The 13,263-nt window shown below is 47.6% G+C and overlaps 1 protein-coding gene across 1 annotated transcript in view; it reads right to left on the bottom strand.

Moving 5' to 3' along the window:
• Nucleotides 1–279: 279 nt before the first annotated feature.
• OPA3 (outer mitochondrial membrane lipid metabolism regulator OPA3) overlaps nucleotides 280–13,263 on the bottom strand; it is a 76,799-nt gene continuing 63,815 nt past the window's right edge. The window contains exon 2 of the mRNA XM_027618110.2: nucleotides 280–1,795. Coding sequence (XP_027473911.1) covers nucleotides 1,398–1,795 — 398 coding nt within the window. The 3' untranslated portion in view covers nucleotides 280–1,397. The remainder of the gene's footprint in view (nucleotides 1,796–13,263) is intronic.

Genomic DNA, 13,263 nt, shown 5'->3' on the forward strand with positions numbered 1-13,263 from the left:
GCCTCAGTTTCCCCATCGGGGAAACACCTTATAGGATGGACTCTGTCTGGTTCCTATGGGAATCCTCCCAGCTTCTCTGCTAAAACCATTGAGCCTTATACCCATTTTGCAGATGTACGCCATGGTTCTCAGACACATTCTTAAAGATAACTTCTTTACCTCAGAGCTCCTTTAATTATAAAATACTTACAGTCTTAAAAAAAATAGAATTCAGAAATCACAGAGCTCATACACACCCCCTTCAGTGGTTCAGTGGGTGGGCAGGGGGTAGGTGGGGTAGATAACCCTGCCTGGTTGGAATATTCCATTTGGATGGGGGTGGGGAACTTCAGGGCTGAGGGGCAGGTGGTCCCACTGGAGGAAGCCTTTGTAGGAAGGAGGGTGAGGGTGGGCCGGGTGACCAGTACAAAGGCAAGAAGGAAGAAGGAATCCCTGAGTACTCAAGAGCAGGTTTGGATGAGGGATGTGACAAGTGCCCTCATGTAGTAGGGGAACAGGTGGGGGTTCCTATGAGGGGCTAGTAGAGGACAGTGGACAACAGTAGGTCCAGAACTTCAGACAGGTAAACAAAGCTGAGACCAAAACAGAATGGTTCATCCCTAGGCAGGACCGATTTTTCTACCCAGAGGACCAAGTCCTGCTGGAACAGACCACAGAAGGCGAGGAGACCCTGCCCAACCTTTCCATGGGTTATGGCACACACTAAAGGGGGGGTATCTGTTGGGATGATCCATGGGAGGGGATGACCAGTTGAAGCACCAATGGATGGTGGACTGAAGGTGGACTGAAGGCAGGAGCCATGGGGGATCTCTTTGGAGCTAAGTCATTCCCAAGACCCATTCTCTGCCCCCTCCAAAGTGAGGTAGATGGAAAATGATGGGGCCCACAGTCCCCTGGGAGTTTGCACTTTCCTTACAATGGTCTTTGCCGATGAAGAAGGGGGAAAGGATGTTCTGGTGTAATGGATAATGGATGGGCGGGGAGCCACTCAGATAAGTGGAGGTGTGAGTGACAGAATGAGTTAGCCAGGTTCGTGTGTCCTGCTGGCCCGCCTAGTAGTGGGTGGGTGGGATCCGATGGAAGACAATGTCTTCCCATTACAAAGTGGTAAATCAGTGGACTAGGGGTGGGGGTGGGGGGGGGGCAATGGGACTCCTGTTGGAACATTCCACTAGTGGGTGGAGGAGCCCCTGCGGAAGGTACCATTGGGCAGGTTAGTAGGGAGATGACCAAAAGCCCGGTTGCCTCAGCCCCAGTCCAGCCTCCCTTCTGCCCCTAAAAGGGCAGGGTGGTATTAGCTGGGCCAGTTCAGGAAGGGACAGTGTGGACAGAAGGTCATGTTGGGGACGTCACAGCCCAGACCACGGCCACATCGAAGACCAAGGTCCCCCGGCCCCCTATTCCTCCTTGGGCGTTGCTTGGGGTTCGGACGGCGGGTCCCGGGCGCAGAGCTGGGCCCGCACCTCCCGCATCTGCGCCTGCAGCTCCACCACCGCGCTCTGCAGCGGCGCCGCCTGCACCCGATCCTGCAGGGCCTCCAGCGCCAGCGCCAGGTGGTCCACCTCGTCCCGCATCGCGTCCCAGGCGGCGTGCCGCTCTCTCTCCTCGCGCCGGCGCTGCGCCTGGTGGCGCCAGTACTCCAGCACCAGGCAGCCGCAGGCCACGACGAAGATGGTGGCCTCGCCCAGCAGCTCGGCGCCCAGCTCGGCGGCCGCGTCCTCGTTCAGCGGCTTGACGGCGTGCGCACCGAAGCCCATGAGGCGCATCTTGGCCCGCATCTCCGCCCAGTGGTACACTGCGGGGGAAGAGGGGGAAGGGATCTTTCGCGCGGGAGCCGCTGCAATCCCTGCCCCTCGACGCCTCGGTGCCCCGGCCGGAGCATTGGGGACACGCACAGCCAGAATCGCCGGCGTTAGGGAGCGGGCGCCTTAAAGAGGACCGAAGCAGGGGCCGAGTGGGTTATCTGGCCTGGGGTGGCCCGGAGGGCATCTTTTGAAAGCGTCCAGAAGATTCTGGCGAGCAGCCAGGGATGAGAAATGCTGCTCTGGAGGGGAGGTCCTGAGTGGGGGCCGCACCTCGGCGGGGGGGGGGGGGGTGTCACAAAAAAGCAGGTGTAAAGCTTGCTCCAAGCTGCTCGAGGGCCAGCCAGGATCCTCCCCGCCTCCCCTGAAGGTGGCGCTGACACTTCCCATCTCCCGAGGCGTGTGGGCTATGGGGTTTGGGGCTTCGGCAGGAGCTCGGGGCTTGAGCCAGGCTGTGCTAACAACTTCTTTACCTAATCACTTATTTAGGTGAATAAGGACTAGGGGCGTGTCATCGTCCATAAACACAACACGAGCAGAGCTTGGGTGTTGAAACCCCTGAGTCACTCCGGGAATAATTAATACCCATCCATAGATACAGAGATACTGACCCCGAAAATACGGGTCCTCGAGCTCATTAAGAAATGAAGTTCTGAAAACGTCTTATCCTTTACCCCTGCCACAGCTGACCTGATTACCTTTCCTTCCTTTTTGGTAGAAGAGTAACTCATGCACATGGGGGGAATGATTTAGACTACATAGAAGGGGGCCGACTGCCCAGTCGGCCTTCCCACCTCCAGCTTCAGTCCTGCTCCCACCGCAACCACTTTTGGTTTTTCCTGCATTGATTTCTTCTAGTTTAACCCCACGATGCCAAATAACAAGCCTATGCCTCCATTTCTTGATTCACTAAGTTGAATTTTTTTAAAAAATAATCTGTTTTGAATGTTCTACTGCCATCTGCCCCTTAATGTGACTTTATCACATATTCTATATCCTGTCCTTCCCCACTTTCAATTTTTACAAGGGATTTGAATTTAATTTTTTACTGTTTATTGGTAATCTTTGTCATTGTAGGTAATATGCCTATTGCCTGAACTTCCTGACAAGTATACCCATAAGCATATTAATTGCCCTACCCTGCCCTCCACTGCCCCACCTCCTGTGGGCAGTCCCCCATATTATTACTGTTACACTGCCACAGTGTCTTGGTTTTTTCTTTCTTTCTTTCTTTCTTTCTTTCTTTCTTTCTTTCTTTCTTTCTTTCTTTCTTTCTTTCTTTCTTTCTTTTTTTCTTTCTTTCTTTCTCTCTCTCTCTCTTTCTCTCTCTCTCTTTCTTTCTTTCCTTTCTTTCTTCTTTCAGATTTTATTTATTTGAGAGAGAGAGAGAGAGCACAGAGGGAGAAGAGAAGCAGACTGCCCACGGAGCAAGGAGCCCAACGTGGGGCTCGATCCCAGGACCCCAAGATCACAACCTGAGCCAAAAGCAACCGCTTAACCGACTGAGCCACCCAGGCGCCCGGCCATGGTGTCTTTCTAACGTTAAAATAAGTCTTCAGTGCTTTGTCCATAGACTGAGTCTGAAAATGAAAATATAGAGCGTGTATATAATTAAGGTTATGTAAATACTAATCGCTGTGAACCCATAACGAAGATGTAATTTTGTTTCTGCATTCTAAAGCAGTAACAATTGGTGGCTCTAAACATTTCTACATGTCATGCCACGTTTTAGTCTTTTCATACTTATTTTTATTTATTTGTTTATTTATGTATATTCCATGTCCAATATGGGGCTTGAACTAATGACCCTGAGATTAAGAGTTGCATGCTCTTCCCACTGAGGCAGCCAGGCGCCCAGTCTTCTCATATTTATTTATTTTTTATTTTTATTTTTATTTTTTTAAGATTTTTATTTATTTATTTATTGAGAGAGAGACAGAATGGTAGAGAGAGAGCATGAGAGGGAGGAAGGTCAGAGGAAGAAGCAGACTCCCCGCCGAGCAGGGAGCCCGACGCGGGACTTGATCCCGGGACTCCAGGATCATGACCTGAGCCGAAGGCAGTTGCTTAACCAACTGAGCCACCCACGCGCCCCAGTCTTCTCATATTTAGAGTTTTATTTTACTGTATGCACTTTTTAGTTTTCCTTAGAGTGGGGTTTCTCACCGCAAACGCCGGATACGATCCACCAACGCCTAGCTCACCATGTGACCAAGGCCATCCAGCTCTTTGCTCCTATTTTCTCTCCCCCCCCCATTCTCTTTATTAAATAGTCAGCTGTGGACCCGTAAGCTATTTTCTGGGCTGCTGAGGGGCTGTCCTCTCACCCAGTCTTCACATTGTTCTCCTTCACACTGTTCCTCCTCTTGAGGAACCAACTCTGTGAATTCCATTCTAGGTTGGCTGAAATATCTCCCTAAGTACCTTTTTCAGAAAGGGTGCTTGGTACCTAAGTATTATGAATCTTTGCATATTTGAAATATCTTTTTCCACTTTCACACTGGACTAGATGATAGTTTCTGGGCCAGAATTACTGGTTCAAAATCATACTCCTTGGGCACCTGGGCGGCTCAGTGGGTTATGCATGTGCCTTCGGCTCAGGTCATGATCCTGGAGTCCCAGGATCAAGTCCTTGGGATCAAGCCCTTCCTCGGGCTCCCTGCTCAGCGGAGAGCCTGTTTCTCCCTCTCCCTCTGCTGCTCCCCCTGCTTGTGCTCTCTCTCTCTCTCTGTGTGTCAGATAAATAAGATCTTAAAAAAAAAAAAAAACCCACACACAAAAACCCAAAAAACAAAATCACATTCCTCAGCGACTTGGAGACCTTCATTACCTGTAATGGGCAGAGGGGCTTTGTTGACATCCCTGTGGCACTGACATTGCACCAGAATGGGCCTATGAGTGAGTTTCCCTTATTTTATACCCTTCTATCTGAACCCTGTTTCTCTCTTTAGTCCTGGGAATTTTCCTTGTCTGTGCATCTAAGGATTAACCTTACCCAAACAGATATCTCGTCTTTGCCCTTGGAATGTCCTGCCAGACAAGAGCACCTTTGTCTACCTGGAGCCTTGGGCCCGGCCAGATAATCTATCTGTACTAGCAATGTAATTTATGGTGGGGGCTTTGGGCCACGTGGTATCAGTTCAGCCTTTAGAAGGATTAGAAACTAAGGTCAGACACAGTTGGCAAATCTGGCCTCTGTGTCCCATCCCCACTAAAACCCCTGGTTGCCACGGCTCAGGTGAACTTCCCTGGTTGGCAATACTCCATACGTTTGTCATTCATCGTTGCTGGGAGAAGTTAGTTCTGCCCATGACTCCATAGAAAGAGGATGGCTGGAAGCTCACACTTGGGATTCTCCTGGGCTGTGCTCTCCGTGCCTCTTCCCTTGGCTGAGTATAATCTGTATCCTTTTACTGTAATAAACTGTAACTAGGAGTATAACAATTTTCAGTGAGTTCTGTGAGTCCTTCTAGCAAGTTATCAAAACTGGGGGTTGTTGTGGGCCCCCCTTGAACTTGCAGTTGGTGTCAGAAGTAAGGGTGGTCTCGATGAGCCCCTCACTTTAGACATCTTATGCATTTCCTGCTCTCCATTTCCCCTTTGTATCTTCCGGAACAGTCTGAGGCGCCGCCCGCACTGACCCTCCACACCTCTAGATGTCACTCTCCTTGTTTTCTTCGCCCTTCTTCCTTCCACATCCTGGTAGCTTTCATTAACTTTTCCTTTCAGAACATCTGTTGGTTTCAGGGGGGTTGGCAAACCATATTTGTGATTTTCATAGTCTTTCTTTATTAAAACATTGTATTATAGAAGATCCAAACATGCAGACAAGTTTAGAGTCACCACTCAGCTTTATCACATCTACATCTTGATAAGGGAGCTAAGTGAGAACTCTGAGAATGTGGACCTGTGGACCCATTGTGTTAACTGGAAAGCTACAACTGAGGTTATGGTGCAGGGAACAGGGGGGCAGGCCCTGTCCGGCCAATGCCAGAATCAAGGCAGGATTGACACTGGGTGCTGACCCAAAGGGAGTGTCTCTCCTGGGGCCTTCTATGTCCTCCTTTCCCTCCCTGCAGCCCCTGCCCTGATCCAGGCTTCTTCCTCTCCCACCCTTTCCCCCTCCACCACAGCCCCCACAAGGTAGCCAGAAGAATCTTTCTAAAGCACAGATCTGACCATGACCTTCCCCTGCTCAGAATGTGCTGTGGCTCACAGTGTCCTCAGGAAAAAAGCGAAAGTCCCTAGCATGATTTTTAACGTCTCTGAACATCTCTCCAGGGTGATCTTTGGAATGAACTCACCTGCGCCCAACCCGCTACCAACCTCTACTGTTTTCATACAGACTGTCTCCTTGTCTGAAATTAATTTTTACATGAACAGCAGGTATTTTGTGATAGAAGCGTGTGTTGGTTCTTTCACCCTGAACTGTTGGGGCAGGTAACTACGCAGCAGCGGGACGCTAATCTAGGACACTTGCAGAAGATGTCAGTTCACTGGAAGTCCCCATTCCAGAGCAGGCCAGGATGAGTTTCTGTTGAGTACAAAGCATCAATGAGTTATGTGAATTCATTTTAGTTTCTGGTGGGCATGGTCAAAGTGAAAACTTTGGGGCTGGTTTCACAACAAGCTTCAACAAATGCCACCATTACACAGCAGGGTGTTTTCTCAGACTGTGGCCTGGGGACAAATCAGGCTCCATCCTTGTGAATTTCAGAATCAATTTATTAATTCAAATATATGCATACAGACATACACACAGCTTTTAGTTTCTTTAAACTGTATGTATCTAGTCATCTGCAAATAAAAACTATTTTTTCCTTCCCGATTCTTTTGCCATTTATTCCTTGGCTCCTTTGAGACATCGAGGAAGAAAGTATGATATTTGCTGTAGGATTCTATCAACTTGAGGAAGTCCGCTCTTTTCCTAGTTTTCTGAGAGTTTTTTTTTTTTTAAATCATGAATGGATGTCTACTTTAATTAAATATCTTTCCTGTACCTACCCAAATGATAATAAGTCATTTCTTCTTTTTATTCCTGTAAATATAATGAATTACATGGACTAATTTTTTCAAAATGTTAATAAGATTTCTAAAATGACATATTTTCTTTTTTATATATTGTTGGATTTGCTCTCCTAAGTTTTTTGAGGATACTTGTATCTTCTGTGCATGAGAGAGCTAGATGTTTGTTTCTGCAAAGCTCTTGTCAGGCTTGGGTGTCACGGTGATACTGACTTCATAATGCAGGTTGGGGTGTGTTGCTAATTTTTATAATCTCTTCAGAGAGGGTTTGTGGTGACTTGGAATCAATGGTAGTGTGAAAATATCAATTTTTCCTGAATTCATCCACAGACTTGGTATAATACCAAAGTCTAAGCAAGTTCCTTTGTGGAAGTCGGGCTCCGTGCTCAGTGTGGAGTCTGCTTGAGATTCTCTCTCTCCCTCTCCCTCTGCCCCTTTCCCCACTCACGCTCTAAACAAACAAACAGATAAAATCTTTTTTAAAAAAGGAACTTTAGGGGCACCTGGCTGGCTCAGTGGGTAGAGCACATGACTCTTGATCTTGGGGTTGGGAGTTCAAGCCCCACGTTGGGCAGAGAGCGTACTTAAAAAAAAAAGGAATTTTAGGGGCACCTGGGTGGCTCAGTCGTTAAGTGTCTGCCTTCGGCTCAGGTCATGATCCCCGGGGTCCTGGGATCGAGCCCCACATCGGGCTCCCTGCTCGGCGGGAAGCCTGCTTCTCCCTCTCCCACTCCCCCTGCTTGTGTTCCCTCTCTCACTGTGTCTCTCTCTGTCAAATAAATAAATAAAATCTTAAAAAAAAAAGAATTTTATACCATTAAGAAAGTCAGAAGGCAAGCCACAGACTGGGAGCAAATATTTACAAATAATATCCAATAATATTATTATATGTTGATATATAATAATATATTTATTATCTAATAATATGATCTAATAATAGTTTGATTATTATCTAATAAAGGACTTGTATCCAGAACATATAAAGAACTCTTAAAACTTGGGGCGCCTGGGTGGCTCAGTCGTTAAGCGTCTGCCTTTGGCTCAGGTCATGATCCCCGGGGTCCTGGGATCGAGTCCCGCATCGGGCTCCCTGCTCCGCAGAAAGCCTGCTTCTCCCTCTCCCACTCCCCCTGCTTGTGTTCCCTCTCCCGCTGTGTCTCTCTCTGTCAAATAAAGAAAGAAAATCTTTAAAAAAAAAAAAGAGAAATCTTAAAACTCAACATTAGGAAGATAAATAATCCAATTTAAATGGTCAAAAGGTTTGAACAGACATCTCACTGAAGAAGACATACAAATGGACAATAAACACCTTAAAAGATGCTCAACACATTAGTCACTAGAGGCACACAAATCAAAACCACAACGAGGTACCATTTCACACCTACTAGAATAACTGTAATCAAGACAACTAAAAACCCCAACTGCTTTCAAGGTTTCAGAGCAAAAGCAACACTCTTCTACCTCTAGTGGGAATGTCCAGTGGTTCAGCTACTTTGGAAAACAGTTTGGCAGTTGCTTAAAAAGTTAAACATCAATTTACCGTTAAGACCCAACAAATCCACCCCTAGGTATCAATGCAAAAGAAACAGCATACGTCCACATGCTTGTACACAAATGTTCCCAGTAGCATTATTCACAAGAGCCAAAAAGTGGAAACAACCCAGTGGCCACTGACTGATGAGTGGATAAATAAAATGTGGTGTATTTATACAGTGGAGTATTATTAATACACAAAAAGGAGGGAAGCAGTGATCCATGCTACAACATGGATGAATCTTGAAAGCATCATGCTGAGTGAAAGAAACCTGACACAAAAGACCATATAGTGTTAATGGTTCCTTTTATACAAAATGTCCAGAACAAGGAAATCTCTAGAGACAGGAAGTAGATTAGTGGTGGCTGGGGGTCGGCATGGGAGGGTCAGCGGGGGTGGAGGGTAGGGGTGAGGGGGTGGGGGGGTTGGGAGTGACTGCTAATGGACACACGGGATCTCTTTAGAGTGACAGAGATATTTCTAAGATTGAATTTTGGTCATGGTTGCACAGCTAGATAAATTTATTAAAAATAACAAAAGCGTCCACTGGAAACAAGAATTTTGTGGCATGTAGATTACACCTCAATAAAGCTGTTTATTTATTTATTTTTTTAAAAAGATTTTATTTATTTTTATTTGAGAGAGAGAGAATGAGAGATAGCACGAGACGGAAGAGGGTCGGAGGGAGAAACAGACTCCCTGCTGAGCAGGGAGCCCGATGCGGGACTCGATTCCGGGACTCCAGGATCATGACCTGAGCCGAAGGCAGTCGTTTAACCAACTGAGCCACCCAGGCTCCCAAAGCTGTTTTTAAACAAACAGAACGGAACGCCAGGGTCTCGAGGCTCTGCCCCTGAAATGGGCTGATTCTGTCATGAGGAGGGCTCTCGGACTGAAGACGACAGCTCCCTGCTGAGCCCAAGGGGCACCCCGCCAAAACAGCAGTGGCCTCAGGAATGAGTGCTTGTATCTGTGGGGTGTTCAGTTTTCCAAAGTTGAAACCACTCTCCTGGTTTGGGGATGCGTCATTGTTGTCAGCCAGGAACGGCATGGAACTGAAACTGGAGAATCCCATGGCTTTCCCAAATGGGGATTACTCTTGGGCGCCTGGGTGGCTCAGTTGGTTAAGCGACTGCCTTCGGCTCAGGTCATGATCCTGGAGTCCTGGGATCGAGTCCCGCATCGGGCTCCCTGCTCAGCGGGGAGTCTGCCTCTCCCTCTGACCCTCTTCTCTCTCTCTCTCATTCTCTCTCTCAGATAAATAAATAAAATCTTTAAAAAAAAAAAAACAAAAACAAATGGGGATTACTCTTCTCCCACAACCAGCAGCCAGGGCTGCCATGGTGGCCCCGGGATGTCACCAGGGACCCAGGCTCCTGCTCTCTCAGCCTTACTTCCCTCATGATGGGGATTTTAGCCACATGCCCCAAAGATGCCTGCTTTCCCTCTGGGGGCCACATCCTCCTTCTAGGTGATAGGCAGGGCAGGGCTGGTCAGAAAGCATGTGCATCTGATCTCTCCCTTTTTATGAGAAAGCCACTGGGTTTCCTGAAAACCCCATGGAGCAGATTGGCCTCCGTATCATGGAGCCACTCTTCTCTGTGGGGCGGCGGCGGGGGGGTCCAAGATTCTTGGCTGGCCACATGCTTACACCTAATCAAACGGGGGTTCTCATGATGGAGAGGTGGGGGAGAAGGGTGACTTGGCAAGAACCGGAGTGTGTGCCAAAGTGAGTGCTGCTGGTGGGCCCTCACCTTTCACTACAGCCCCCTGCCGCGCCGCCGAACACTGCTGCTCTCCAGCCCTGGCAACCAGCTCTCAGGCTTGTGGGCCAGGCCGGGCCATCTTGCCCCCTCTCTGGACCTGAAATCTTGAGCAAGGCTTCAGGGATGCTCCTCCCACTCCCTGAGCTACACTCACTGCGAGAAGCCACAGAGAAAACACACGTGCCCTCCACAGGCGCTGCAACCTGGCATTTGTGGTGGGTAATGAGATCTCAAAAGCCGAGCAGTGTTTGCTTGGGGGAGGGGAGGGGCTTGAGCAAACCTGGGGAATGATGAGATGTGTTCACTATCTCACAAGGACATACGTAGGTCAAAAGTCAAGTTACACACTTTATATATGTGCGTTATATTGTGTGTCACGTACACCTCCCTAAAGCTGCTTTAGGAAAAAAACCAAGGTAAGGCAGGATAAGCAGCTTAGAAACAGATAGAAGGACTGAGAGTTTGTTGCTCAGAGAAAAAGTCCTGACTCTAAAATGATCACAAGGCCGCATGTGATCTATCCCATTGCTGATTTTCTGGCCGTTCCCATTCAGTGCTCTCAGCCCCCTTTGCTCTCTCTCATCTCTGGGCTTTTGCATATGCCATTCCTTCTGCCTGCAACACGCACTCCTTCCCACACTCACCCTGAATTTTCAGGTCCTGGCTCAGACGCTTCCTCCTGTGGGAAGCCCTTCCTGACCACCCAGGCTGGGTCTGTCACCCTCTGCATGGGCTTTGCCATCCCAGCTCCAACCACTCTGGGTTGTCACCATCTGGGGAGTGGTCTGTCTCCCCCATGGACTGGGAGTCCCAAGAATGCAGGGTCAAGAGCGTCTTGGTCACTCCTGTATTCCCAGCACAGCCGAGTAAGGGGCCAGGCACAGAGCAGGTACTGAGGGAATATTTATTAAAAAACATCAGTCAATCTGGGGCACCTGGGTGGCTCAGTTGGTTAAGCGACTGCCTTCGGCTCAGGTCATGATCCCAGGGTCCTGGGATCGAGCCCCACATCGGGCTCCCTGCTCAGCCAGAAGCCTGCTTCTCCCCCTCCCACTCCCCCTGCTTGTGTTCCCTCTCACACTGTCTCTATCTATCAATTAAATAAATAAATAAAATCTTTAAAAATAAATAAGTAAAGGGCGCCTGGGTGGCTCAGTTGGTTAAGCGACTGCCTTCGGCTCAGGTCATGATCCTGGAGTCCCAGGATCGAGTCCCACGTCGGGCTCCCTGCTCAGCGGGGAGTCTGCTTCTCCCTCTGACCCTCTTCCCTCTTGTGCTCTCTGGCTCTCATTGTCTCTCTCTCAAAAAAAAAAAGTAAATAAATAAAATCTTTAAAAATAAATAAATAAATAAGTAAAATAAATAAAAATAAAAACATCAATCAATCAGTCAACCAATGAATAAATAACCTCCCAACTACAAAAGAGCAAAAGGTACTCTTACAGTGGACAGACCTGGTGGTCACCACTCAAACCAAGTGGTCAAACTCAGCATCATCCATAATGGGACAAACTGACATCATGACCGGATGAAGGTGTCATGGGACAGACACAGCATCACCCACAGAGTTTTCCTGCTGAAAATGTCCACTCTGGGGCGGCGCCTGGGTGGCTCAGATGGTTGAGCGTCTGCCTTTGGCTCAGGTCATGATCCCAGGGTCCTGGGATTGAGCCCCGCATTGGGCTCCCTGCTCGGCGGGGGGCCTGCTTCTCCCCCTCCCTCTGCTTCTCCCTCTGCTCATGTTCTCTCTCTCTCTCTGTATCTCTGTGTCTCGAATGAATAAATTGAAAAAAGAAAAAAAGAAAATGTTCACTCTGAATCTAACCATTAGTCCAGAGTGTGGGTCATTTTCTGCAGGACAACTGAGCTGGAAGTTTTCAAAAATCCAAAGTCATACAAATCCAAAAAAGGCAGAGCTGTCCTAGATTTCACAAGATTAAAGAGATGACTATAAAATGTAATGTGTGGGCCATGACTGAATCCTGGGTTGGGCGGAAAGAAAATCTATAAAAGATATTTTGACATTGCTAGAGAAATTCAAAAACAAGCAGTTTCTTAGATGACATTATGAAATTATTAAGAATTTTCTTAGTGCTGGGCACCTGGGTGGCTCAGTTGGCTAAGTGTCTGCCTTTGGCTTAGGTCATGATCCCAGGGTCCCAGGATCGAGCCCCGCATTGAGCTCCCTGCTAGGCAGAGAGCCTGCTTCGCCCTTTTCCTCTGCCTGATGCTCTGCCTACTTGTGCTCTCTCTCTCTCTGTCAAATATATAAATAAAATCTTAAAAAAAAAAAGAATTTTCTTAGTGTATAATGACTTTTTTGGATTGTGTGGGAGAAGGTCCTTATTCTTAGAAGACATACACACAAGTTTTTAAGGGTAAAGTGCCATGACATCTGCAAATTACTTTCAAATGATTCAGTGGAAAAAAAAATCTGTGTACATATGGAGACCTATATAAAGACATAAAGCATTATAGACTAATGTTTGTGTGTCCCCCCCCCGTATATATGTTGAAGCCCTAACCCCCAATGTGATGGTATTTGGAGGTGGGGCCTCTGGGAGGTAATTCGGTTTAGATGAGGTCATGTGGGTAGGACCCCCCAGGATGGGATTGGTGCCCTTATAAGAGAGAAAGAGACACCAGGGGGCTCTCTCTCTCTCTCTGCCATATGAGCACACCATTAGAAGGCAGCCGTCTACAAACCAGGAAGCAGGACCTCACCAGGAACCGAATCTGTTAGCACCTTGATCTTGGACTTCCCAGCCTCCAGAACAGTGAGAAAATAAATGTCTGTTGTCTAAGCCCCCCAGCCTGTGGTATTTTGTTATAGCAGTGCAATCTTAGACTCACAGACATAAGCACGCAGATTCAAGATATCTGTAGGGCACAGACAAGGCACAATGTGAACAAGTGGTGAATCTAGTAAGGGTATCTGCGTGTTCTTTGTATAGTTTTTTCCATTTTTCTGTAGGTTTGATAATTTTCCAAATAAGATGTTGGGGACAACTAAACTGCAAAAAAAAAAAAATTGAGTATGTAAAGAAAATATACCAAAATGTAAGTAAGTGCTGATGATTTCTGGCAGGTAGGTTTTATGATGGTCTTGATTTTTAAATTTTCTCCTCTGAGGGCA

The sequence above is a fragment of the Zalophus californianus genome, chromosome 17 (genome assembly GCF_009762305.2).
Source record: "Zalophus californianus isolate mZalCal1 chromosome 17, mZalCal1.pri.v2, whole genome shotgun sequence".
Lineage (NCBI taxonomy): Eukaryota > Metazoa > Chordata > Mammalia > Carnivora > Otariidae > Zalophus > Zalophus californianus.